The sequence below is a fragment of the Phyllopteryx taeniolatus genome, chromosome 2 (assembly GCF_024500385.1).
Source record: "Phyllopteryx taeniolatus isolate TA_2022b chromosome 2, UOR_Ptae_1.2, whole genome shotgun sequence".
Lineage (NCBI taxonomy): Eukaryota > Metazoa > Chordata > Actinopteri > Syngnathiformes > Syngnathidae > Phyllopteryx > Phyllopteryx taeniolatus.
In genome coordinates this window covers 27,181,254-27,209,032 of record NC_084503.1, presented here as the reverse complement: position 1 = coordinate 27,209,032, position 27,779 = coordinate 27,181,254, and the positions used below count along the sequence as shown (strand labels likewise).

Sequence of the window (27,779 nt, the reverse complement as noted above, 5' to 3'; positions counted from 1 at the left end):
CGATAATCACTTTATGTTCTTAAAACTATCAAATCATTCTCGTAAAATGCAAATTTTTTAAATAGTAAAATGATCTTTTTTTAAATTGTAAAATTATCACCTTTTAGGTTGAAATTATCACTTTTTTTCAGAAAATTAGCACTTCCATCTTAAAAAAAGAAAATATTCTCATCGTATTACAACTCTATTTTTGTAAAACCACTATTAATCATTCTAATCACTTTTCTTGTGAAATTATGCATTTTTCATCACATTTGAACTGTTTTTACTTAATATTCTGATTTTATTCTGGTAACATTCTGTTTAAAACATCAATTAAAAAAACACACAAGGGCATTTTATCTTTTTATTGTATTTTACAAGCACCTGTTTTACATACATCTCTTTGAGTCCTTAGCCCCCAGTATAACGATTTTATTCCTCCTTCTAGGGGGTCCAGCAACAGTTATCCAAAAAGGAGATTGAGGATCTGCTGCGACGCGGAGCCTACGGCGCCATCATGGACGAGGAGGACGAGGGGGCCAAGTTTTGCGAGGAGGACATTGACCAGATCCTCCAGCGCCGAACCAAGACCATCACCATTGAGTCTGAGGGCCGAGGCTCCACCTTTGCCAAGGTGATGTGGCACGCATTGACATTTTAGATGAGTAGCAGGGTGGATACCAATTGTGATAACTAAAATTGTCCAATGTCCTCTTCCAGGCTAGTTTTGTAGCGTCTGGGAACCGCACAGACATCTCTCTGGATGACCCCAACTTCTGGGACAAGTGGGCAAAGAAGGCAGACATTGATATGGAAATGGCCAACGGCAGAGTAAGTATATAAGTTACAGTATATCAAGTAGGGAACAGTTGTCTTTAGCAAGTTATATGTCAGTGTTTCTATAAAGGTGTGTACAGCAGAAGTAACAAAAGCCACTGAGCAATAATCTGAAAATTCGAAGCCTGAGTTAGTGGCCTTGTGTCCGCAGCATGTGCCACATGTGCTGAACTGCACGTAACTTGAAACGAAGTGTAATTCGATGGCTTGGTCATTAAGTGCCACCACCACGAGGGAAAATAAAATCCATGCTTTTAAAGTCTTCATGAACACTAGTTTTTTTTCTTCACACTCTGGGCCTTTTAAATATGCTACATTAGATGTGTGTCCATTATTAAACAAGCAATATAAGCAAGCAGTTAGTGGAGTAATATGTAGGTTACCCCTCATTTACAGTGGGGTAAAAAAAGTGTTTCCCCCCTTCCTGATTTCTTTTTTTTTTTCTGCATGTTTGTCACACTTAAATGTTTCCTATCATCAAACATATTTAAATATTAGTCACGGACAACTCAAGCATTCACAAAATGCAGTTTTTAATGAATCCTTTTTTCACACAGGGCCATGTAGGTTTGGATTTTTTTTCTCCCTTAGTAATAAAAAAAAACATTTAAAAACCACATTTTGTTTTACTTGTTTTGTCCTTTGACTAATATTTAAATTTGTTTGTTGATGGGAAACATTTAAGTGTGACAAACATGCAATAAAATAAGAAATCAGGACGGGGGCAAACACTTTTTCACACCACTGTAAATCAATGGGGGGCGAAAGTCAGCCAAAGCCAACTAAACAATATGTAACATTTAATATTTGTATTGTTACTATTATTACTTATGCACAATTTGGGCATCCATGCTTGTGGTTTGTTTCAGTTAGTGTAAACAGAACAATATGGGATATGTTGTAATTTTCATTTCCTTTATTGCTTTATTCTGACGGGACAGTCCACATTAATGGACATTTTCGGAATATACAGAGAACTCTATGTAGGGAAAAAAATAAAGTAAATATGCCTGAGTTAGCTTGAGGCTTGTTTTCATCCATAGTCCCCAATCAATAAAAATAAATACAGAACATTAAGGTCCACCCATACAAAAGCTACCCCACTCTTCTTTTAGGGTGGGAATTCCTTCGTAAAGTGCCTATTGCTAAAATAAATAAATAGAAGATAAAGCTAGTTTTTAAGTTTGATTTCCTGGAAATGGACAGTCAAAAAAATTGGATATAGGCATTAAATCGGAATTGGGCACTTTGGACCTGCAGTGCAAATTGTCTAGCTGATCTCAACTATTACACAGCTTTACCATTAAAAGCCGTGCAGTTGTAAACTGAGTTGTACCATGTCTTGTCACGCCTACAGAACAGCCTGGTTATTGACACGCCCCGTGTCAGGAAGCAGACAAGGCCCTTCAGCTCCACCAAGGACGAGCTGGCGGAGCTGTCCGAGGGTGAAAGTGACAGCGACGACGCCAAGCCCAAAGTTAGGCGAGCCCATGAGCGCCCTAACAGCTATGGACGCACGGAATGCTTCCGCGTGGAGAAGAACCTGCTTGTATACGGGTATGTTATTAACTTGTAAGTTGCTGGCGTTGTACATTGAATCCCCGTATATTTGGCTGTTCGCGTTTCACAAATTCACCTCATCTTTTTCCTTTTTCTGTGTGCCCTATCCTCAAGGATTCTGCCGAAAAACTCACATTTATGGTTCTCTTGTGTATTTTTGTAATGTTGCCAATGGTGCCAGATGCAGATGGCACCAAAATACTGGCTAATAGGTGTAAAGGGGGTATGAAGTGGTCCATTTCGACTGTTCTCTGATACAGCTTGACTGTTCTGTCAATGAAGTATGAAGTGATAAATCTCGACTGTTCCTCTTTTTGTCTGGGAGGAACTAAGTTTAGCCCAGATTGTTAGCGGTTATGGTCGAAGTTACAAGAGAGTCTTCACTGCATGTGTATATTTTTGCTCTGTTGTGTGGCTATTAAAAAGCTCAAATGACAGAGGTCTCTTTATTGCGTGACAATTTCTATTTTTACAGGTATTTTTAGGGTTGCCGTCCACCCTCATAGAGATTTCTTTGGAAGATGTGAAAGCATAGATCATTTTACACTTGAGACTATGTGAGTCCCAGTATGCACATGTCTGGAAACAATGAGTCCCTCCAACTTATCATCACGGAGTACAGATACAGTAATCCTCTACTATATGACGGTTGTTGCTGCTTCACGGTCCCACTATATTGCAGATTTTTGTTTGTACAATTTGTAAAATTTTTTGTGTTATTCATTGCTCTTGCTCTCTCTCATGTTTCAGCCTCCCCCGATTGCAGTTTTTTAAAGAAGATATACTGTATTTTCCCCAAAACTATCACGATAAATGATAGTATAGTTGATGTCAAACATTTTTCACATGAGACTATGTGAGTCCCAGGATTCACATGTCATGGAAAAATGAGTCCTAGCCATGGAACAATGAGTCCCTGCAATTTATCATCATGGAATACAGATACAGTAATCCTCGGCTACATCGCAGTTCTTGCTTCATGGGCCCCCTATATTGCAGATTTTTACTTGTTGATTTGTACTTTTAGTTGTTACTCTTTAATTATACTGTTTTTACGATATTTTTGTTATTAATTGCTATTGCTCTCTATCGATATATTATGTGTTTAGGCCTGCCACGACAGCAAATGTTTTTAGAAAAGACAGAAAATTCCCAAAAACATTCAAGATGTTTTTTTTATGACACTGATATAATATTAGAGCATAATAAAGACTTGTACACATCTTACAAATTGCCCTGGTAATAAAATATAGGAGCACGACTGTGTAATAGTCTCTCATTTACGAAATAAAAGTAGGACTGCATTTCACAATAAGAGCAAGTAAATAAAAAGAGAGAGTTATACATTCAAATAAGGTGCTGAACTTGAGAAAAACAAAGTCCTAGTTTCCCCTTTTCTCTTTGGCATCTTGACACAGCAGTGAAGTCTCAAACAATTTTACATATTTTAATTAAACAAATTTTAACTGAATTGTGTGAGAGGTTATGTTTGTTCAAAATCTTTGTTTTGGTTCATAATGGTGTTTCACATAATATATGCACTTTTAATAAGAGTTCCTAATAGGAACTTCCCACTGAGAAGTGCAAACAAAAATTACTCTGCCTGTTCCATTTTAAGCACCATTTGTTCCAAATTTTCTCTTCCTAGTCGTTCATTTTCTGATCTTTCTCCGTCTTTGACTCAGTTTACACGCTCTCTCTCTCTCTCTCTCTCTCTCTCTCTCCTTGTCTCTGTCTGTTCTGTGTGCAGTCAGTGATTTCAGTAATTAAAGCCCAAGAAACGGTCAGAACCTAAGTATTGTTATAAGTGGCGATGTATCTGCTGCATGCACCACATGACCAGATCGACACACTTTTTTAAAGTGTAATTTGGCGATGAAGTGCTGCCTCCACAAGTAAGATAGACTCCGTGCTTTTAACGGTCTTTATGAACGCTTGCTTTTTCTCTTCATACTCTGGGCTGCAGCTGGTGTAAATAGTAGCTGCTCTCAATAGGGTTCAGGTCAGGGGATGATGGTTGTCACACCATAAGTTTTCATTTTATTATCTCACAGGTGGGGCCGCTGGAAGGACATCCTCAACCATGGGCGTTTCAAGAAGCAGCTGACCGACTGGGACGTTGAAGCCATCTGCAGGTCACTGCTGGCCTACTGCCTGGTGCACTACCGTGGCGACGACAAAATCAAAGGCTTCATGTGGGACTTGATTGCACCCGCCGAAGATGGTCGCACCAAGGAGCTTCAGAATCACTTGGGTATGTGAAGTCGCCAATGTTTTTGAACCGAATGGTAGAGAGATGGAGTTTAAACCATGCTTTCCTGCTGCCGCTAGGTCTGTCTGCGCCTGTTCCTCGGGGTCGCAAAGGCAAGAAGATGAAGACCCAGTCGAGTTCATTTGACATCCACAAAGCCGAGTGGCTTCGGAAGCACAACCCAGAGCACATGCTGCAGGACGACGGCTACAAGAAACACCTCAAGCACCACTGCAACAAGTGGGTTCACCAGAGTCAGTTTTACTTGGATAACGTTAACATTTTGTATGTTTGTAACAGTGCTAGACATTTCAATGTGGGCCAAAAAGTATACTTCTTTCTTGAATTTTGATCGTTATGACGTTTTTCTTTACAGAGTCAATTTCATTCAAAAGACAGAAGTTTCATTTTAGCCTGCTTTATTATTGGAACCTTAACATTGATGAACTCCCAGTATCGTCAAAGTACAGGATTCAGAGCTTATAACTGTTGTTGATTATTTGATTGTGAAATATTCTGTTCATTTGTCAGATCTTAAAGCACTCAGTTGCATCTAGAAACAGTAAATTAATTGGGTCTTGAAGCGCTAGATTAACCAGGCCTTGAAGACGTTAGAGAAAGCCAATATAAGTACGGGAAAAACATGTCGTGCTAACCACTAGACTTAAATTTTTTATTAATATTAATCTTACCCATAATCAATGAAGGAAATACAGTAGTCAAATGCAAAAAAAAAATATTGCTTAGGTAATAACGAGCCACTAAAAGAAACATTGGAGTCGACACTGCTGATTCATTGAGACGCAGTGAGCGGTTGAGTGGTGGAAATCTTAATGAGATTTCAGACCTGGCTAATGGCTCCCATGGATCACTCTTATTCACAGACAGAGGGAGACGGGTGGGGGCTGTAGAGACAAAAGCCAAATAGACGATGGCCGCCTGTGTTGAAACAGTGCTGTGTTTTCCATCGAAAGTTCCCCTTTGTTTCCCGGTCCCGCCATGCTGAATCCAGGGATTGTCCAATATGTGGCATGTGGGATTTGCTGACGATGACGTTTTCCCTCTGGAGGACACTCCCTGGCTTTCATTCGAAAGCTAAGCGAGCAGTGACATGTCACGCTTAAGCGCTCATGTTGTCACTTGCGACGTCTCTTCCCGCTCGTGTTGCTTCTGGCTGGGTTAGTGTCTGTGAACAGAGCCGAGAGGGATCCCTTGCATGCCAGCCGGCTGTGTCACGCAACTCAGCTGGCTGGCTGCGTAACGCGCGAGTGACAGTGCACAAATTTGTGTGTGTGTGTGTGTGTGTGTGTGTGTGAGAGAGAAACAGATAGAGAGAGAGAGTGTGAGTGAGTCACACCACACCGTACTTTTACAGCCGAACCTGGAAAGAGCAGGATGACAGGTGTGATGGAGCGTCATAGCAGCTGCTTCTGTCACACAGTAGTGTAGTGGGTGGATGGGCGTAGCCTACTTATCTATCACACTCCACTTTTCCTGGGAAATATGTTGAGCTAAAAACATATAAAATAATATATGGCTGTGGTGCTGGCACTCTGTTCCTGTTCCTACACACCAGCTTTAGTCCCCTAGTTTTCCATTCGAACAGCCTAGGAGGCTTGTCATTCACACATGCCATTCCTTAATGCACAGATGTCAAACTGGTGGCCCGGGGGCCAGATCCGGACCGCCACGTAATTTTATGTGGCCCGTGAGAGTGTGCATCGACTTTGTTTCTTGCTAAAATACCAAAATTGTAAATTGGCTTCACTTTTAAAAATATTGAGCTATTGCAAGCATTTTTTGTTACCAATCCCCCTTTTAAAATTAAATTGATTCATACTGTAGTTGAACAAACAGTTTTCACTGGCTTCTGATTTCAAAAGTAATTATCCATTAATTTGTGTATATGTAGTAATATGAGGCAATCATATGGGGTTGCAGCCAGAACGGCCCTCAGAGTGGAACTATAACTGCGATGTGGCCCGTGACAAAAATTTGTTTGACACCCCTGCCTTAGTCTGTCCTTCTGACTTCCTCTTTCTGTTCCTCGCATGTCTGTGTCTGACTTCCTGTTCTTGCTGGCTCTCTGTTCCTGTTACAACCTAGTAGGCGTGACTGGCATACTCTCTCTCTCTCTCTCTCTCTCTCTCTCTCTGTGTGTGTGTGTGTGGTTCAAACAGCATGGTGATGGGACAGTCATATCCCACTGCTTAGTGTATGTGTCTGTCTGACACCCATTTCCTGCTGCCTCGCTGTTCATGCCTCCTGCACGACATTATCATACACTAATTTGTCTTTCTGTTGGTGGATTTGCTTGTTTTTCCTGCAATGCTAAAACGTTATCCCTAGTTTTCCTCCACCATTTTGGCCATACAAAAATGTTCGGCATTGAGGATTGACACTGGATTATTTCATTCGAGTTCATTGTGTTCAACCAGACTGCACGCATGTGTGCGTGTGTGTGTGTGTGTGCACCACTCCCCCAAGCGATTGTGCGTGGTCAGGGCTTTTTCTTTTCTAAGCGGCGGCTTTTCTGTGCACAGGGTGCTGCTCCGGGTCAGAATGCTGTACTACCTGAAACAAGAGGTGATAGGCGATGAGGCCCAGAACGTTCTGAACAACGTGGATGCCAGGTGAGTGCAGCGTCGTCCTGTCCTTATGGAGACTCTTAAGTAACAAAGATGTGAAATTGATGGTGTAAATATTTGATGGGACAAGACTAATTGCACAGCAACAATAGACAACGGATTTCGAGACTGAACCTGCTCTAAAAATGGAAATGTTAAGAGTCATAATAACATTTATATATTTATTAATGCTTCAACATTAGTCTATAGTTGGGCTTTGATAACAATAACATACACTCTCAGTGTGCCAAGGCCAGAATGTCATACTGTAAAACATACATTATTCACATAACAGCAGCAAATAACTGCATAAATAAATACAAACATTGTTTTACATATCATGGAGTGTTGTTGTTTTTGCATGTAGAATCATCAACCTGTTGAACGCTCACCAGCCAAATATAAGACAATTATAGAGCTCCATCTTCTGGCAAAGTTTAGAACTGCATTAGAATAGGTCATCAAAACAAGCTTTCGGTAGCAAAAAGAGTGCAGTTTAATTTTAGTCTTTTGGAGTTGGAAAAAGGAGGTATAAGTATTTACATCATTTAATGACATTTTTTAATAATTTATGTCTGACTCAATTGCTCCTTCTTCAGTGAGATCAAGATCTGGGTGCCCGAGCTGGACCACTCGGAACTGCCAGCCTTGTGGTGGGATACCATCTCTGACAAGTGTCTGCTGCTAGGGGTCTACAAGCATGGTGAGTGAATACCACATATCCCAGCTGGAATTGATCCCAGCTGACTTTAGGTGATAGTCGAGATATACCATGGGCTGGTCGCCAGACAACAGCAGGACACATATAGACAAACCAACATTGACACTTATGGACAGAGAAAAAATGCAAATGCCACACAGCATTTAAACCCCTAATGGCAGAACTTTGCTTATGTTTTTTTTTTTTTTTTTTTTTTAATCACAGGTTATGAGAAGTACAACACCATCCGCGCAGACCCTACACTGTGCTTTCTAGAGCGCGTCGGCCGACCAGACGACAAGGCCATCGCTGCCGAACAGAGAAGTAACGATTTCATGGACGGGTAGGGAGAAAATACCTGAAAAATTTGTGTAATATTTTTCATTTTACAATATCTTGAAAGTTAGACATTATATGTGCGTGTCTCCAGGGATGTGGACGATCCCGAGTACAAGCCTGCACCGGCCCTGCTGAAGGACGACATAGAGGTAAACGTCATGACCTGCCAAAGGCCAAAGTTGTCTCCTTTTGATAAGGCCGATCAATAATCAAACTGACAGAGATGAACGCATCTGAAGAAAGCAGAATAGAGTGGAATGGGGGAGAATGTGGGTGTTTTAACAGTAAAATGTGGATGAAAAATGTGGAATGTGGGTAATACGGGAATGCGTGTTGAAGAAGTGAAAGAGAATGATGTGAAAGCATTTTCTTGAAAGTGTCATTGGGAATGAATGCGATTTTTTGGGGTGTAATATGTGGACTTGTGGGTAATGTGAAAATGTTGCGGCTTAGATGAGTAATAGCACGCATCGCGTGAATTTTTCGAACACGTCGAAGTTGGAACGGAGTAACATGGCGAAGGACAAGCCCGTCAAAAAAACAGGGGGAAAAATAATAATAATAAAAATAAAGATAAAAATAAAGGTAGAATAACATATATGTGAATGCATTCACACAACTAGAGCTGCGAGCAGCTATTTAGGGCCCTCGCACCCCTGGCAACGTTGGGGTACTGGCATGTTTGGGTACCGGCACATTCCACATCCATTGACTACAAATGCACCGCACACTTGAGATTTATATTTGCGTAAAATGTATAAACCTGTATATACTTCTCATTCCACATCACAATTATGTGCTACTTTGTGTTGGTGTGTCACATAAAATGTCAACAAAATACATTGACTTTTGGGATTATAAGATAAAAAAATGTGAGTAGTTGAAGGGGTTTGAATACTTATACTGTACATACAGTAGGCGGCACTATGACTATGAATAAATAATTGTTTGTAGATGTCGTCCGGCCAGGCTTTTGTAGTTTTTCACATCGCCATGGCAACACCGTTAGATGAATTAAAAAGCTTTTAATAACTTTTGATATTCAACATCTTTAGATGACACACCCAACGTTAGAAGTTGATTAGAGAAAATGTCTAGGAGGAGTGTTAAAATATCCATCCATCCATTTTCCACACTTCTTTTCCTCACTAGGGTCGCAGGCGTGCTGGAGCCTATTCCAGCTGACTCTGGGCGAGAGGCAGTGTACACCCTGAAGTGGTCGCCAGCCAATCACACGACACATATAAACAAAAAACCATTGACACTCACATTCACACCTACGGACAATTTAGAGAACAAAGGAATTGATCTTGCCGTTCCAATACTTTTAGAGGGGACTGTATATACAGATCTGCACAGTGATTGACAAGTGTAATTCGGCGGCTTGGTGATGAAGTGCCATGAGTGAAACTAGAATCCATGCTGTCTTGTAGGAGTGTGCATTAGGGGTGTTCCGATCCGATCTTTGACATCGGAAATCGGTCTGATGTCAGCAAAAAAAAAAAAAAAAAAAACGAGTATTGGGTCAGATCGGACTGGATCTAAAATCTCCAATTTTACCACTCTTATACAAGCAGTCCATGCCATGCTCCTGCACTTTTATTCAACAGAGCTCGGACGACATGCAGAGCCCACGTGATCACAAGACGTTGCTAAGGTTCTAACATAGTAGTAAGGAGTAAGAGTGAATGTTGCTTGCTTAAAGTCGTTTATTGACACGTCGGTTGAAGTTCATGGTAAAACTAAGCTCACATAACAAAAGAACTATACTTATTGAGTGTTTAAATACATCACAGCCTTTGTTTCTTTCTTTGTGTCTGTTCACAAAAATCGCTAGCTCAAAGCTAACACACAATGAAAGAAAAACACAATTGATGAGCTAACAAAAATTAGCATTGAGCTCGCGGCATTTATGTCTCTTAAAATAATGAATATTGGAACACAAACGCTTTATAAACACATACAAACAGGCTCTGTAACAATACTCTCTGGTATATACTATATGGCACATGTCGGGGTTAACATCAAAAAACAAATAGTCCCTCACCGCATTGACAATTTCCCGAGCAATCATTTGCTACTTACCAGAAGTTAATCTTTGCATTCAAACCACCACTTGTTTGTTCTGCTTTTCACTTTGACGCTATCAGAAGATACTTTATTTGTAGAAATTTAATAATAGTTTTGTGGCCAGTTAAGGGAAATTAGATCCGCGGCACAGTGGTTGGGAATCACTCGTTTAATTTCACACTTAATGTCTGGGCAGGCACTCCAGAGACCCAACTATTTGTATACAAATGATAATAAATACATTTTCCAAAACATGACCCCTTCAAAATGAGATGTCCTTCTATAAACTAAAACACCAATTTCCCCACAGGATGATGCCTCCTCTCCCGGAGACTTGGTTGTCACTGACAATGCCGGAGGTGAGTATTATCCATCCATCCATTCATCCATCCATCTATTTTCTTTACCGCTTATCCTCACTAGGGTCGCGGGCTGCTGGAGCTTGCACATAAATCCTGCACATTGTCATCATGTCCTGGAAATTCCACAGACATTAATTAGCAGAAATGCTTCTCTCCATCTTCCTCTTCCCCAGACGCGGTTCCGGGAGTAGCGAGCGCCTACTGGCCCTCATCCTCCTTGCTCACTGCCCGGCTGAGGCGTCTGATCACGGCTTCACAGCGCTACACCAAGAGCCGGCAGATATTACAAATTCACCAGGTGCAGTCGCAGTCCCACTCCCAGCTGGTCGGCATGATGTCGGCGCCGCTCTGCCCGCCACCTCCATTGGCGGCGCTACTGCTGCCACCAGCGGTTCTCAGTGACCCGCTTAACACCAAGATGGCTGCCAAGATTGAACGTCAACAAAGGTGGGATAGAGTAATATGGGGAATAAAAAATATATGCCCTGATTAATACTATATCTGTGTATCGATGAAACATATTGTTGCCGGCAGCTTAATTTCGTATACACCAACCCACACCTCTAATGCAAAAAGTGTACTAAGCACACATTTCATTGTGATGCAGTGCAGTTTTATACTGCCACAGACTGTAAAAATACTAAAATAAACATGACAAGACATACGTTTGTAAAGTAAAAATACTAAAATAAACATGACAAAACATACGTTTGTAAATTTGTATTTATTTTTGAAAATGTAAACATAATACAGTACTGTACTATAGTTTTTATACTGAAAGAAAGCAAGAAAGCTAATTTGAATAACATTTAAATTGAAAAAATTAAATATTGACTTCACAATTCACCCTGATACTGCTATGTAACTAAAGAAAGATATAACTGAATTTTAAAAATATCCCCCCAAAAATCTGTTTTTATATAATGTCTGATGAAACACTGATATTAATTTCTCTAGAGTGGACGAAATGAGTCAACTTTGTATTACATTAAAACATAGCATTTATTACAGTCTAATTTTATGTAATTACATAGAAGTTATATTTAGCATGAAAACTACCTACATTTTCATTTCCATGGTCAATAGATGGACCAGGCGGGAAGAGGCTGACTTCTACCGGGTGGTGTCCACGTTCGGTGTGGTCTTCAACCCGACGTTGAGCCGCTTTGACTGGACAAAGTTCCGGGCGATGGCGCGGCTGCACAAGAAAACAGATGAGAGCCTGCAGAAGTACCTGTGCGCCTTTGCTGCAATGTGCCGACGAGTTTGCCGCCTGCCGCCCAAAGAAGGAGGTCAGAGGATGCATACGCTTGCCTGTACATTTATGGCTTCTGTCACCATGGCAACCGGGGGCGTAGCGAGCGTGTTGAGACTAGACGAGTGGGTAATGGCTGTTTTATATTTTCATTGGAGGCACCACTTCATTAAGCCATCAAATTACACTGTCAAATAGTGTAACGGATCTTTGTATGCCCCACATGCAGTCGAAACATCGCCAAACACAAATATTGCCCATGCCGCCAAACAGTTGTCAAGTTACCACTATGTACTATAAAACTCATAAAAAACGATTGCTTAAAAAATATGAGATTATATTAGGGGTGCGAAGGATGAACCGCTACAGTCCATAGTGAGGGAACACTGCAGGAAAAATAAACAATGGTGTTTGGATTTGACACGATTTTCCAACATGCTCACATACTTATCTTTTTCCCTAGACTCCGCAGTGGACCTGTCTCTCAACATCCAGCCCATCACGGAGGAGCGGGCATCGCGCACCTTGTACCGGGTGGAACTGTTGCGGCAGGTGAGGGAGCAGGTCCTTCACCACCCGTTGCTCTACGAGCGCCTGCCGCTATGCCAGAGCAGCTCCGACTTACCCGCGTGGTGGGAGGCCGGCACCCACGACCGAGACCTGCTCATTGGCGCCGCCAAGCATGGGGTCAGCCGCACGGATTATCACATACTCCGAGACCCTGATTTGGGCTTCATGGCCGCCCAGCGCAGCTACAGCCAGACGAAGGCCATGCCGCAGCAGCAGTCATTAGGGTTCACGCCTGTCCTGCAACCTCAGTACCAGGCCTCGGCGGTTCCACCCCCTACCCCAAGGGACTTGGAGACAGGCAGGGTGGTGCCGAAAGCAGAACCCCCCTCAGAAGGGGAGGAAAGCAGGGAGAAAGCGAAAGAGAGCTGGAGCCCCGCCAGAGCATTGGAGACCCCCGCGGGAGTCGCAGAGGACAAACCAGACAGCGAGGGGCAGATGGTGGCAGCAAGGACAAAGCCTGTCACACCCAACTCTTTGGAAAGGAAGCCCAAGAAGGCCAGCAAGAGAAGCCGCAGAGAGAGGCGGGCCTCGGGTTCTGACTCAGACGGCTCGTCGTCCAGCTCTTCGTCACGTTCCTCCTCCTCTTCCTCGTCGACCTCCTCTTCCACATCACGCTCCGGGTCCAACTCGTCTTCGTCTTCGTCATCCTGCTCCTCTGGCTCTTCGTCGTCATCCTCCTCCTCCTCCTCTTCTTCGGATGACAGTGACAGCGAAGGAGAGGACAGGAAGAAGAAAGGTGAGAAGTCAAGACACAGAGTAGTCTGTAACAATAAAATACTGAGACATGCTGTGGCCAACTTGAAATGAAAAGTACTAATGAATTGAGAACTGTCACGGCATAAAGCAAACAACCAATACCATGCTAATATAGCTCCGAGCACAGTGGTTCTCAAACTCTTTACACCAAGTACCACCGTAAAATGTATTTAGCTTTCCAAGTACCACCATAATGACGTTAAATTACAGTAGCTCAGTAGGCCCCAGTGTTAATCAAAAACGAGGGAGATATACAGTGGGTACGGAAAGTATTCAGACCTCCTTTAAAATTTTCACTCTTTATATTGCAGCCATTTGCTAAAATCATTTGTTAATTTGTGTCCCTCATTAATGTACACACAGCACCCCATATTGACAGAAAAAAACAGAATTGTTGACATTTTTGCAGATTAAAAAAGAAAAAACTGAAATATCAGCCAGCCATAAATACTCAGACCCATTGCTCAGTATTTAGTAGAAGCACCCTTTTGAGCACAACCATGGGTCTTTTTGGGAAAGATGCAAAAGTTTTTCACACCTGGATTTGGTGATCCTCTGCCATTCCTCCCTGCAGATCCTCTCCAGTTCTGTCAGGTTGGATGGTGAATGTTGGTGGACAGCCATTTTCAGGTCTTTCCAGAGATGCTCAATTGGGTTTAAGTCAGGGCTCTGGCTGGGTCATTCAAGAACAGTCACAGAGTTGTTCTGTATTTGGCCGCATTCATCTTTCCTTCGATTGCAACCAGTCGCCCTGTCCCTGCAGCTGAAAAAGACCCCCACAGCATGATGCTTGCCACCACCATGCTTCACTGTTGGGACTGTATAGAACAGGTGATGAGCAGTGCCTGGTTTTCTCCACACATATCGCTTAGATTTAAGGCCAGAAATGTCTATCTTGGTCTCATCAGACCAAAGAATCTTATTTCTCACCATCTTGGAGTCATTCAGGTGTTTTTTAGAAAACTCCATGTGGGCTTTCATGTGTGTTACACTGAGGAGAGGCTTCCGTCAGGCCACTCTGCCATAAAGCCCCGACTGGTGGAGGGCTGCAGTGAGGGTTGACTTTCTAGAACTGTCTCCATCTCTCGACTGCATCTCTGGAGCTCAGCCACGGTGATCTTTGGGTTCTTCTTTACCTCGCTCACCAAGGCTCTTCTCCCTCGATCGGTCAGTTTGGCCGGACGGCCAGTTCTAGGAAGGATTCTGGTCGTCCCAAACGTCTTCCATTTAAGAATTATGGAGGCCACTGTGCTCTTAGGAATATTATGTGCAGCAGAATGTTTTTTATAACCTTGGCCAGATCTGTGCCTTCCCACAATTCTGTCTCTGAGCTCTTCAGGCAGTTCCTTTGACCTCATGATTCTCATTTGCTCTGACATGTACTGTGAGCTGTAAGGTCTTATATAGACAGGTATATATAATATATTCCTAATCAAGTCCAATCAGTATAATCAAACACAGCTGGACTCCAATGAAGGTTTCGAACCATCTCAAGGATGATCAGAAGAAATGGACAGCACCCGAGTTAAATATATGAGTGTCACAGCAAAGGGTCTGAATACTGACTGAGTGATATTTCAGTTTTTCTTTTTTAATAAATCTGCAAAGATTTGTACAATTCTGTTTTTTTTTCTGTCAATATGGGTTGCTGTGTGTGTACATTGAGGGGAAAAAATGAACTTAAATGATTTTAGCAAATGGCTGCAATATAACAGTGTGAAAAATTTTAAGGGGGTTTGAATACTTTCCGTACCCACTGTTTTTTAATATTATTGTAACACTTGAATGTAGCAAATTTAAAAAAATAAAAATAATGAAATTTTACCAATATAAATGGTTAGAAACAAACAATATCACTGAAGTGTACTCAACAAATGTACTGTACTCAATTTAAAAAACAAAAAAAACAATTCAACATTATGCACAGTTTGAACATTGAATTCAGCGATTCTTTCATATACCACTAGAGGGAGCCTGCATACCACTAGGACTACTCGTACCATACTTTGAGAATCAGTACCCTTAGCATATTTACAAATCGCGGAGGGCCTTTGCACCACCTGTTGTTTTCATGCACAATAGCGTTACTGTCAATTCTGTTCACTATTCACACAAAAAATATATGTCAGCCATTCAAGAAAAAGCTTATAACATCGTGTGTGATGTTTCCAGTGCCTGCCGCTCCAAACGTGAAGGGCTTCGACGAGGACAGTGTGGCGTCTTTAGGCGCCATGCACCGTGATGCGCAAGACCCTCATGCGCCCCAAAACGGTGTCGCCAACAGTGCGTCACATCCCTTCCAGGCAGGAGGTTTCATGCTCGCTGCCTCCCACTGGCCAAAGGTAAGTCACTGTACCGCTTATCAACCGACAAGAGGAGGCGTTCAGCGACTGATGACTGCATTGTCCACATTCAGGACCGCGTCATCATCAACCGTCTGGACAGCATTTGCCAGGCGGTGTTGAAGGGCAAGTGGCCGGCCACGCGGCGCGTCTATGAGCCCGGTGGCCCCGTGGCGTCCTTCTACACCACCAAGCTCCTGGACGGCAGCCTGTGCGAGGACCCCTCGGCCTCGCCACAGGGGTCTAAGGTGACCGAGCATGTTGCAGAAAGCAAGGAGTTCTCAGTCAAGCTAAATGATGTATGTTGATTTCTCCCGTCCTCGCCTCGTCCCTCCCTCAGCTCCTTCGCCGCCACGTTGGGCATGTCGCTCTGATTTCCCCACTCTGTCTTTCCTTCGAGGGTGTGATTAGTGCTTCTTGCAGTGGAAAGGGATGAACGTAATAACAGCCCTTACCTCTCTTTTCCCTTCGTGCTTACTTTGAATTCGGCCCAAAAGATGCCATAATGCCAGCGTCAAAGGTTCCACAATCTCCTTGGCGCTTATAACATGTAGACTTCTCCTCTTTTGGCTTCCATTTACGGACCGATTTATTGTGCCTACTTGGCACTGTCTTTTGTGTGTGTGCACTAACACGCAATTAGCACAAGCACATACAGTGGAACCTCAGACTTGTACAAAAATGAGCCAAGACAAAAAAAAGGAACATTTTACCCAAAAACAGTAGTCTAAATTGGATGATTATTGTGAAAGCCGTGTTGAAAAAAATTGTCAAAATTTGTGGAAATGTTTTTTAAAAAAAGGGACACTTTCAAAAGACAGATGAAAGTGGTCTATGTTGAAAAAAACACTGAAAATGATATGAAATTGATGAAAAATTGTCGAAAATGGGGAAACACAAAAGGGAAAACAAAAAAGTTAATAAATTTTTTTTTTAAATTATGAAAAGGGTCAAAAAGTGAACAGTTTAACAGTCAACCTTGTTTAAAATAAGTGAAAGAATTATCCTAAAATTGAGTGAAACTGGCAAAGGAAAAAGGGTTAACTTGTCAAAAAAGGAAACATTCTAAAAAAATAATGAATTCAAAAGTTGTCAAAGTTGAATACACAATTTAAAAAATACTGGAAATTGTATAAAATTAGTGAAGTTGTCAAAAAAGAGTAAACTGTTTAAAGAAATATCAGAATTTATAAAAAGGGACAGTGGATAGGATATAAAATGAGTTAAACATTGACAAATATGAGTGAACACAAAAATTCCCCATTGAAAATAAAGGAAATTGAAATAATCCATTCCAGGGTCAAACCGTTGGCGTCATAAAACCTTTAACTATATAGGAAGTGTTGTTAAAAAGAATTTTAACATTCTTCTCCCATTTTGACATTAACAGAAAAATGCCAAAAACAAATGGCATAAATCCTTTGAATGATCACTGAGCTGAAATCTCGTGACTGTTTTTGTGTGACTTTTTGGTCCATAACAATGTTAGTGTTGTTCAAATGTTGACGTTGCACTGTATTTATTTGTGTGTATTAAAAGACATGTTGCATTGGAGCTATGAAATAACCTCTTTTCTACTTAACCAACAAAACGGTTTTCCAAATTTGCCCCTAACAATCATCCACTAACCCAAATGTGTGCCTCTGTGCAGCAGGAGGGAGGGCTCAAGTTGACCTTCCAGAAACAGGGGCTCCCTCTGAAGAGACCCCTAGACTCTGAGGAGGCACCCCAGGCCCAGCAGCAGCAGTATCTTGCCCGGCTTCACGAACTGCAGAACGCCTCGGACACGGGCCTGGCCGACATCACCCACCCGCAATCCAGCTTCCAGAACAGTATGTACAAAAAGGAGATGACTGGTGCTTTTCCTGATTACGGCCACGAAATGACAACAAAGCTTGTCGCAGAGATTTATTTCTGGGTGCTTCAGTGCCTTCAGGTCTTGCTGGCGCGATGAGGCTGAACGGGGTGATGGACAGCCAGCCGGTGGTGAAGAGGCGGCGTGGGAGGAGGAAGAACGTGGAGGGCATGGACCTGCTCTTCACGAACAGGAGTCAAGTCCCTGATCAGGTAAACTGCTGGGTCACATAGCATTTACAATAGTGGGGGAAATAATTATTTGATCCCCTGCTGAATTCATAGGTTTGCTCACTTACAAAGAAACTAACAGTCTCCGTTTTTCCAGTTTACTAATTATGGTAATAGACAGACAGTCAAAACTGTATAAAAACAAATCCATTGATCCATCCATTTTCTATACAGCACACAATTTAAAACTGAAGTGCAGTAATTGATCCCCCACAACTCGGCCAGAATTCTGGCTCCCACAGATTAGTTTGTGCCCATGCGGCAATTAAGTGTGCACAATCAGACAATTAACCAGTACTCTTGCTCTCAACTCATCATGTGTATAGAGCACACACTGCTCTAGGAAGGAATCCAGTATATGCACAACCTACTTCCATTCAGCAAACCGGATAAAAGCACTTCCTCCTCGCTCGGGTGAATGGGGAATGGGACCGTTTCAAAGCACCCGTAGGAACTTTAAACATCTGCAATGTCTTTTTTTTTTTTTTTTTTTTTTTTTTTTTGTCACCACAGAGCCACCAAAGATGACAATAGGCTTCCTTTGTGTTTATATCTCATATCATATTTGAATAAATAAAGGATTTACATGTATTTATCTTTTGTCCAAAGACACCAGCCATAAGGAAAACAAAATTTTAGCAAGTTCGGCTTCAAACAATCCAAGTTATGCTCGTTAGAATAGCATACACAGGAAGACAGCTATTCACATTGATCATGTGATGTTTCGCATATAGCGGATTTCTCACCTGCTATTCATACCACCATGGGGAAGACTAAGAGCTGTCAAAAGACATGGTTGTAGGCCTATAACATCAAGGCTTGGTGCACAATGACATCAATTGGCACCATTTTCCAAAGTGGAAGGCGTGCAAAATCAGTTGCCCTCGGTCTGGAGCTGAATGCAATACCTTGTCTCGTGGAGTGAGGATAATTATGACAAATCCCTTACCTTCGTCATTAGCCTAAAAGTAGTAGTCTATCCATTTCTATCATTGAACAACCAGATGTAAATTAGAGACTGTTAATTTCTTTGTAAATGAGCAAACTTAAAAATTCAGCAGGGATCTAAAAATTATTTTCCCCACTATATTTCCCCACTGTGTATGTATGTGCATGACAAAACCTCACACCTGTTTCCAGGCGGCTCCTGGGTGGGGTGGCATTGGCCAAGTGGGCATGGTGCCGATGCCAGGGTACAACCACCAGATCTCAGGACCGAGCCGGAGAACGTGGAGAGCAGGGTACCGGTCATCAACCTGAAAGACGGCACCCGGCTGGCTGGGGACGACGCTCCCAGGAGGAAAGATTTGGACCAGTGGCTGAAGGAGCACCCGGGTTTTGTGGCTGACACGGGCGCCTTCATCCCTGTGAGTTTATCTTCCATACTGTATAAGCTCTTGATGTATGTAGTTGTTGTTTTTGACGCATTTGTGTTGGTGTGCAGGGCGTGAACAAGATGCCTCTGCAGTTCCACGTCCAGGATGGGCGACCCAAGCAGAAAAGACACCGCTGCAGGAACCCCAACAAGATCGACGTCAACAGCCTGACAGGCGAGGAGCGAGTGCAGATCATCAACAGGAGGAATGCCCGCAAGGTGGGTGGCACTTTATACTGTATATGAAATACCATGAACCATAATATTGTAAATAGTGGATTTCTTTGGTTCATAGAACACCCTCTCGCTTTAATTTTTTTGTTTTTTTATTATTAGTTTTTACTCATGTTTTTATGCTTTCATTCAAAATTCACTTAATTGCTACTACTAATACTAACTACTGGTAATGCAATAGTACATTTTGTGACACAAAAAGTATTACAGCAATAGTAATACAGTACTATTTATTATTCCAACATTAGTAATGCAATATAAATTTTAGTAATAATTAAAAAAAATTGTACAATAGTATATTGTATTACATCAATAGCAATGCAACAGTATGTAACAGTAATACTAAAACACTACAACAATAGTATTTAGTATTACACTAAAACAATAGTAACAGAATACTTTTATTAATACTATAGTAAAATAGTATTTAATATCACAACACTAATGCAGAAGCATTTCTATTAATACTTGAGAAAAGTACAATAGCATTTAGTACTACAACAACAGTGATACAATAGTGTATGTAGTAATTCTCAAAAACAGTACAGTAGTACTTAATATAATACTAATGCACTTTCAGTAATGCTAAAAAAAAGTACCTTTTATTTTGTATTACATCATTAGTAATGTAGTAACAGAAAGACTAAAAAAACAGTGCAACAAGAGTATTTAGCAACAACAATTACAACAGCAGTAATACAATAGTATTTTTAGCAATATTTATCAACAGTAGGCAGCACGGTGTTCGACTGGTTAGCACATCTGCCTCACAGTTCTGAGGACAGGGGTTCAAATCCCGGCCCCGCCTCTATGGAGTTTGCATGTTCTTCCCCTGCCTGCATGGGTTTTCTCCGGGTACTCCGGTTTCCGCCCACATCCCAAAGACATGCAGGGTAGATTAATTGAATACACTAAATTTCCCGTAGATGTGAATGTGAGTGCAAATGGTTGTTTGTTTAGATGACCAGTTCAGGGTGTACCCCGCCTCTCGCCCGAAGATAGCTGGGATAGGCTCCAATACGCCCGCGACCCTAGTGAGGATAAGTGGTGGAGAAAATGGATGAATAATAAAAAGTACATTTAGTATTAAAACAATAGTAATGCAATTGTTCTTTTAGGCAATATAAATAGAGTAAAATAATAGATTTTTTGGGTTACTACAAAAGTACTAATACCAATACGTTAGCATTTCACTGTGCATGTAATAGCTTAAAAACAAAAACAAAAACAAAAAAACCTGCAATTTCCAAGTATGCCAATTACATGTTGTATTTTTGGCTTCAAGGTTGGCGGAGCTTTTGCGCCTCCTCTCAAGGATCTGTGCCGCTTCCTTCAGGAGAACCCGGAGTACGGCGTCCCGCCTGAATGGGCAGATGTCGTCAAACAGTCGGTGAGTACGGGAAAAAAGTGACACCAAGTAATGTAAAGTATACTGTATATTAGGGGGTGGAAAAGTATGGCCCGTGGGACATGTACGTACGGACTCCGTTCTTAAATCTGACCCACCCAGCATTTGTATCATCAAGAGTCTTGTAATATTTGTTGCATTAATTTCACATTGTTTTTCACATTGGTTGATGAAAATGTTTCTATTCGTTTATTTCATTCAATAATTTTGTAATTGGTTTATAGTAAAAAATGAAATGAAAATAGTCGTAAACTAAAAAAATACAGGTATCCATAATTTTTTGTTAAAGTAATTAAATTTAATAATTAAAATTAGCAATAATTATTTTATTATTAAAATAGAAATGATATGTGTTGTATTGTTTGCCATTCTCTCCTAAAATATGTTGGCTAAATTAGATAATATAATTATAATAATAATAATTAATTAATTAATGATAATAATTTTTCAATTGATTATATATAATACAATACAAAACCTGAGTAAAATAAACTATTAAGCCTATATATTTAACTTTTATATTTGATTGAATAATTGGTTAGTTCATTATTATTCTTTTAGTTTGAAATAAGACATTTAAAAACCAATTTTATTCATAAATTAAACTATATTTGTAACTCTTTTTTTTTTTTTTTTACATATCAAGGTACTAAATTAACAGCGTTACAGTTTCAGCAAGATAATAAATGTTGGATACCACTTGCGAAGTGTGTGTAAAATAAATACCTTGTTTTAAATAGATGGTACTTCCTGGAGTTAAGTTGATAAATCGCATCATGGTCACAGCATCATCTCCGTCAAGCGATCAACAAACAGCAGTGTATAAAATAAAAGCTTCCTAAGCTAAGCGTCGCCTTCAAATAAACACCTAATAATATCTGCTTTTATGGAGATTACATCTGCAACTAATGATTTTTTTAATAATGTATTAATCTGTTCTTTTTTTTGATTGATGATTCAGATATAACATTTTCATTTCCATCTATTTATAAAAAAAAAAAAAACGAGGCATTAAATGGAATTGACAGTGCAGAAAATGCGCAAACATTAATTGATTATGATTCAGTTACTGGTTTGGTCCGGAACATATCGGGAGATAGGGGAAAATGTCGATCGTTTTCCAAAGTAAAAACAAAATGCATTGCAAATGTCGCATTTTGCTTTTGCTTCCATCTAATCCAATTGTCTTATGCAAAACATAGGTTAAAATGTTAAAATTTGAAATCTATCCGGTTTGTTAGTTCAATGCAAAAGACGATTGCAAAACGACCTGATCAGATTTCTGTGTTTGTGATGTAGTTAAAAAAAATAATAATAAAAAGTTAAAGTTAAAAGTTACTCATTATTCAATTATCTGCTTCACTTTGTGGTTGCTACATGCCGTCATCTCAGGAAAACTAGCTGAGTGAAAATATAGCTGCGTCATTTGCAAAGCTTTGGATCACCTGCCAAACTCAATCAGCATCAGAATCAGAATCATCTTTATTTGCCAAGTATGTCCAAAACACACAAGGACTTTGTCTCCGGTAGTTGGAGCCGCTCTACTACAACAGACAGTCAATTTACAGAACACTTTGGAGACATAAAGACATTGACAAAAAACAACAACAAACAACAATTGTGCAAAAAGATAATCTGGGACAATGGTTGTGCAAATGTTACGGATACTCCTCAATCAGTGTGCAAATGGAGCAGATGCTACTCTGGCATGAGTGGCCACTATATGCAAATAGTGCAGCACGGCGAGACAACTACAGTGAGTGCACGAGTAATACATAATTGGCCCGAACTCAAGTCAAAAAATTGCCAAAACGAGTTGAGGAATAAATGGCTTGAATTTATACTTGTGAAAAATCCCTAATTATTTCGGAACCAGAATTATGCTGCATTCGGGCCACTTTTCGTGGAGGATGGCTTCATAAAATAAGCTTTCATACAGTGCTGAAACTGCATTTCCACGTTTGTGAGCCAGCCAGCTAGGCAGGCGCCCCAAGCCGTGCAAATACAGTATATAAAAGCATACGTGTTGTGGTTTAAAAACAATACGTAACTATTTATAATGTTGAATGTAACTATGGATTAAATAGCGAAGGTTGTGGTAAATGTTATCAAAATGTGCGCGAGATGAACAGCGAAAGCCGGTGCGACTTCCGTTGTGTGGCGTGAACCTGCAGCATTTCTCTCTTGAAGTTGTTGTGTTACTGTTGTTGTGTGTTTTTATTGTTTGCAGCATTTTTGTTTTGCAGTTGTTTTATGCACTTGGGTGTTTTTCATCTTGCGTCATTCCTCCTATGCAGCATATGGCCGCTTGCAGCGCATTCGCCCCTGTCGGCCACCGTACACATCAAATGAGCCAAATCGCTATAAATGCTTGGCCGTGACAGGCCACGAGAGTCAGACGCTGTTATATCACCAGCGGCCAATCAGAGTGAAGCTGTTTTCCATATTTGCGTTAAGAAGATGAGCAATCAGAGCAAAGCTTACTGTATTTCAATATCACATCTTGAGAAATCCAGCCTCTCAACTTCCAGGCAAAAAAGACAAACTCGTATAGCTTGAAAAAGGACGTTCTGAGCATTTTCAACCCAAATTATCTTGCAAATGCAATAAAAGGGCATCAAACAGAAAAACTAACATTTTGCTAGAAGGCGACCTCCATCCATCAATCCATTTTCTGTACCGCTTATCCTCACTGGGGTTGCGGGCGTACTGGAGCCTACCCCAGCTATCTTCAGGCGAGAGGCGGGGCACACCCTGAACTGGTCGCCAGACAATCGCAGGGCACATAGAAACAACCATTCGTACTTACATGCAGACCTACGGGCAATTTAGAGTCTTCAATCTTTTGGGGATGTGGGAGAAAACCCACGCAGGCATGGGGAGAACATATTCGAGTAATTATTACAGCTCTTGTGTAAACACACAATCAGTCCATTGGCTCATTGTACATATGCTGCACCTCTTTCAGGGTTACCTCCCAGCGAGCATGTTTGACAGGATCCTGACGGGTCCCATCGTTCCTGAGGAGGTGAGCCGGCGAGGGCGGCGTCCGAAGAATCCCCTCGTTAAGGCGGCGACCATGACGCCCAACGCGGCGGCGACTGCAGCGTCCTCCACCCTGGCCCTCAACCCCCTTCTGGCTAACGGGCTCCTGGCGGGCATGGACCTGAGCGGTCTCCAGGCCTTCCAGCAGAACCTGCAGCTCACCGCCGGCCTCATGGGCCTGCCCCCCTCGGATGCCGGAAACCTGGCGGCGAGCAACCTCGCCGCCATGTTTCCCATGATGCTCTCTGGCATGGCGGGACTGCCCAACCTGCTGGGCATGAGCGCATTGCTCGGGAAGAATCAGGAAGGAGGCGGCGGAGGCTCCGAGGACAAGGACGCGGGAATCGCCGGCGGCGCGGTGGGAGAGCCGTGCGCCCTCAGCGAAGAACGGACAGAAGGCGCAGACGCCGCCGCTTCCTCCCAAAGTGCCTCGTCCACCTCCAGCCCTCCTCTTCCTCTCAACCCCTTGTTGCTGTCCAGTATGCTTTACCCAGGGATGCTTCTCACTCCAGGCCTTAACCTCCCCGTGTCCAACGCACAGCCTGACCACACGCCCCTTCCTCCTCCTAGTCCTCCTCCTCTTCCTCAAGCACCTGCCGCCAAAGTGGAAACTTTGGAAGACAACGATGACGACGACGACGACGAAGAGTCGGGAGAGCCCAAAGACCACAGCGGGAAAGCAGAGTCTTCTTCATCCGAGTCCGGAAGCTCTTCCTCTTCCTCAGATGACTCAGACTCCAGCAAGGAATGATGAAATTTTCATTTATTTATGTACGGGCCCCTTCCAAATGTTTATATATATTCACATATATGTGGCTCCCCCCCACCGACCACCATCTGTCACCTTCCTCCCAGCACTTACCATTTCTCTATGTGTAAATAACTAACCAAATTGTTGTGTAATAAAACAAAAATTTCAACAAACTTAAAAAGAACTGAAATCAAATTTCAACGTTTGTGGACGAACGAGGTAGCGTCTTGTTTCCAGACATTTTGCATGTCGGACTTGAGTAGAAGCGTCACCTTGGACTGTTTAAAACAAAAACAAACAAAGAAGAAAAGGCATTATTGTAATTATTATTAAGTCAGGATTTACTTTTATTATTGAAAAATGCGTTGAGCTGTACTATTAATATATTTTGATGTCGGGTTATGATGTAAATAAGACACGTTTGCTTTGCAGATCATGCGGATGTGAGCAATAACTCGGGCAGCTAACGAATGTCACTCAAGCTGTAGATTCCGTCACGTTCCAAAAAGGCTTTTTCACGTCGCTCCTGTCATTTTTGCTTCTTTTTTTGTTAGTGGCAGCACATCAGACTAATGTTTTAGCACATCTGCCTCGCAGTCGAGAGGTCCCAGGTTCCAATCTCAGCTCGGGCCCTTCCTGTGCCGCGTTCGCATGTTCTCCCCGTGCTCGTCTTCTCCACTTCTCCATGCTACAGCCAAAAACATCCATTTCAGCTTTATTGAAGACTCACAATTGTCCATAGCTGTGAATATGAATGTGAATAATTGTTTGTCCACTTGGTGAGCAGCCCAGGGAAAGTCAGATGGGATAGCCTCCAGCTTGCCCTTGTCAAGAGGAGGGGGGATAATAACAGTCGTTGGTCATTATTTCAGTTGAAATTCAACCAACTGAGGCCAATCGCTACAGGAAATGGTTGGCCCCAGCTACATTTTTTGACACATGGGTTCAACCATGTGTCAAGAGGGGAAATAATAAAGGTGGTTTTCCTCATCATTTCCGGTGGAAATGTACCCGTCCCCATCACCCAGACGCAGCTTTTCTTTCCCCTCAAAGCCTTCCTGAGCTTCTGCTGTGCCAAAATCCAACCTTTCCTTTGCGTGCATCACCCCTTTTTCTTCTTCAAGCGGTTCCTGATCGGTAGCACCTCCTTCCTGTTTCCGGGTCCCAGCCAACCACCTTCCGACTTCACAAGCACAATAAAAAAAAGTTGTTCAGCACAGCAGTGCCACATCTAGCGAGCGCACTACCATGCTAGCTAGCTCGAGCAAGGGCTCGAACGATCTCGCTACTCGCTCTGGTTTAGTTTTTTCTTTGCTTGTTTTTTGAGCTTCAGCTAGACTTAGAAGTGCCCTTATCTTGTACCTCTGCTTTTCAATCCTGTTTTGGTTTTTGGGGGGGAAACGCAAACACTGGAATTCAATTGATGCCGAAGTACCTTTGCTACCCTCTTGTGGACTGTTAGTTCACAACACTCTTTATTGTGGCCGTCGCTCCATTCTCCCATGGTCAGTGGACGCACCGAGACTGAAAAGCTTGCAGTGATTTACACATATGCTTTGTGTATGTATGCGTGTGTGTGTGTATATATATATATAATATATATATATATGTGTATATATATATATATATATATGTGTATATATATATATATGTATATATATGTATATATATATATATGTATATATATACGTATATATATGTATATATTGTAGTGCCCTTTCACATGTTATATTATGGTACAATCTGCTGTACAGGAAGATGTCATCACTGAGACTTTTTTTTCCCCCCCCCCAAGCTTTGACGAGATTTTAATTGTCACCATGGTCAGTTTTTGTCTTATTTTTCAGAAGTAATATTTTTTGCTCTCACGCTCTCTCTGTAGTCAAACTAATTTCATGTAGTCAAAAGGAGGAGAAGGGGGGAGGGGGGTAAGTGTCTTAAAAAAACAGACAAAAAACAAGTCATTTGTAATTTATTGGATTACTTTCTATGAAGTTCTATAGAGGAAACTGAGGTTTAATTATTTTTATTAAACATATTCTTCTGACTGTCCATCAAGTGTCAGTTTGTGTGAGCCCTGTGAATTTTTTTTATTGTATGAGTATTTTGTATTTCAGAATCAGAATCATCTTTATTTGCCAAGTATGGCCAAAAAACACACAAGGAATTTGTCTCCGGTAGTTGGAGCCGCTCTAGTACGACAACAGACAGACAATTTTGTATCAATATTAGTCCAAAACTACACTGCTGCAGCCATTTCATCTGCTAATATTGTTGATAAAATGTAAAACTGACTTGCTGACAGCTGAAAAGAATTAACGTGTTAATGGCGGATTTCATTCAAAATAGGTGGTTTTCTTGCTTGATTGTAACAAAATCGCATCCTAATCCTGTCCAAAATCAATAGTTTTCTCACACACACCTGGGCATAATGAAGTCCTTCTCAGATCTCATTTAAGATGAGTTTGTTTTTCTTGCTCAGATGTAACAGATGTATACACACTCAAAATCAATAATTTTCTTGTTCTGACCCTGATCGAGTTCATTGACACGATCACAATTAGTCTCTTTACCTGATTTGAAATGAATGTAATCAAAAAATATTTTTTTTGCAATATTTTATTTTATTTTTGATTTTTCCTTTAATGTGACAAAATACTTTCTGGTCTTGTTCAAGATCAGTAGTAAATTTGTTTGGACATTGGGGGAAAAAAAAGTTTGATCTTGTTAAAAATCAGTAGTCTTACTTGGGCTGATTATATCTGATGTAATCCAAAATCAATAGTTTTCTTGCTTTGATGTGATAGAAAAAACTAATCCTGACCTTGTACGAAACCAGTGGTGATTTGGATGTGAACTTGTCCAATATCAATAGTGTTGTTGCCTAGAAATATGAAAAAAGGGGGAAAAAAACAGATTTTGTTCAAAATTAGTTGAATCCTGTTCGTTTTCCTGTATTTTTCGTAGCAGCAATCTCCAATTAAGTCCCAAATCAATAGTTTTGCATTGATACAACAAATAGGTTTATGATTGTATAATAATCTGTTAAAGCCTAAACGAGCTTCCCGTGCAATCGTGTCAAATCGCAATCAAAACCACTCTTGCTTTTGTGACGTCATCTTCATGTATGAACACTTGAGATTGAGAGGTCCTGACTTTGGTTGCCATGGTGATGGGCACAAATTACACTCGCAGTGTTTGCCATCACCAGGTGTGCGTTGCCTGGTTGG

At 41.4% G+C, this 27,779-nt stretch overlaps 1 protein-coding gene across 1 annotated transcript in view; it reads left to right on the top strand.

The window, feature by feature from the left end:
• chd9 (chromodomain helicase DNA binding protein 9) overlaps positions 1-26,601 on the top strand; it is a 150,919-nt gene extending 124,318 nt beyond the window's left edge. The window contains 22 exon segments of the mRNA XM_061765570.1: positions 431-616; positions 703-813; positions 2,177-2,376; positions 4,434-4,633; positions 4,711-4,870; positions 7,174-7,263; positions 7,857-7,960; positions 8,183-8,300; positions 8,388-8,445; positions 10,677-10,725; positions 10,902-11,175; positions 11,815-12,020; positions 12,447-13,289; positions 15,482-15,651; positions 15,726-15,950; positions 17,303-17,483; positions 17,579-17,718; positions 18,877-18,952; positions 18,955-19,103; positions 19,181-19,330; positions 20,631-20,735; positions 23,722-26,601. Of these exon segments, the coding sequence (XP_061621554.1) occupies positions 431-616; positions 703-813; positions 2,177-2,376; positions 4,434-4,633; positions 4,711-4,870; positions 7,174-7,263; positions 7,857-7,960; positions 8,183-8,300; positions 8,388-8,445; positions 10,677-10,725; positions 10,902-11,175; positions 11,815-12,020; positions 12,447-13,289; positions 15,482-15,651; positions 15,726-15,950; positions 17,303-17,483; positions 17,579-17,718; positions 18,877-18,952; positions 18,955-19,103; positions 19,181-19,330; positions 20,631-20,735; positions 23,722-24,549 (4,623 nt within the window). The 3' untranslated portion in view covers positions 24,550-26,601.
• The last annotated feature ends 1,178 nt before the right edge of the window (positions 26,602-27,779 follow it).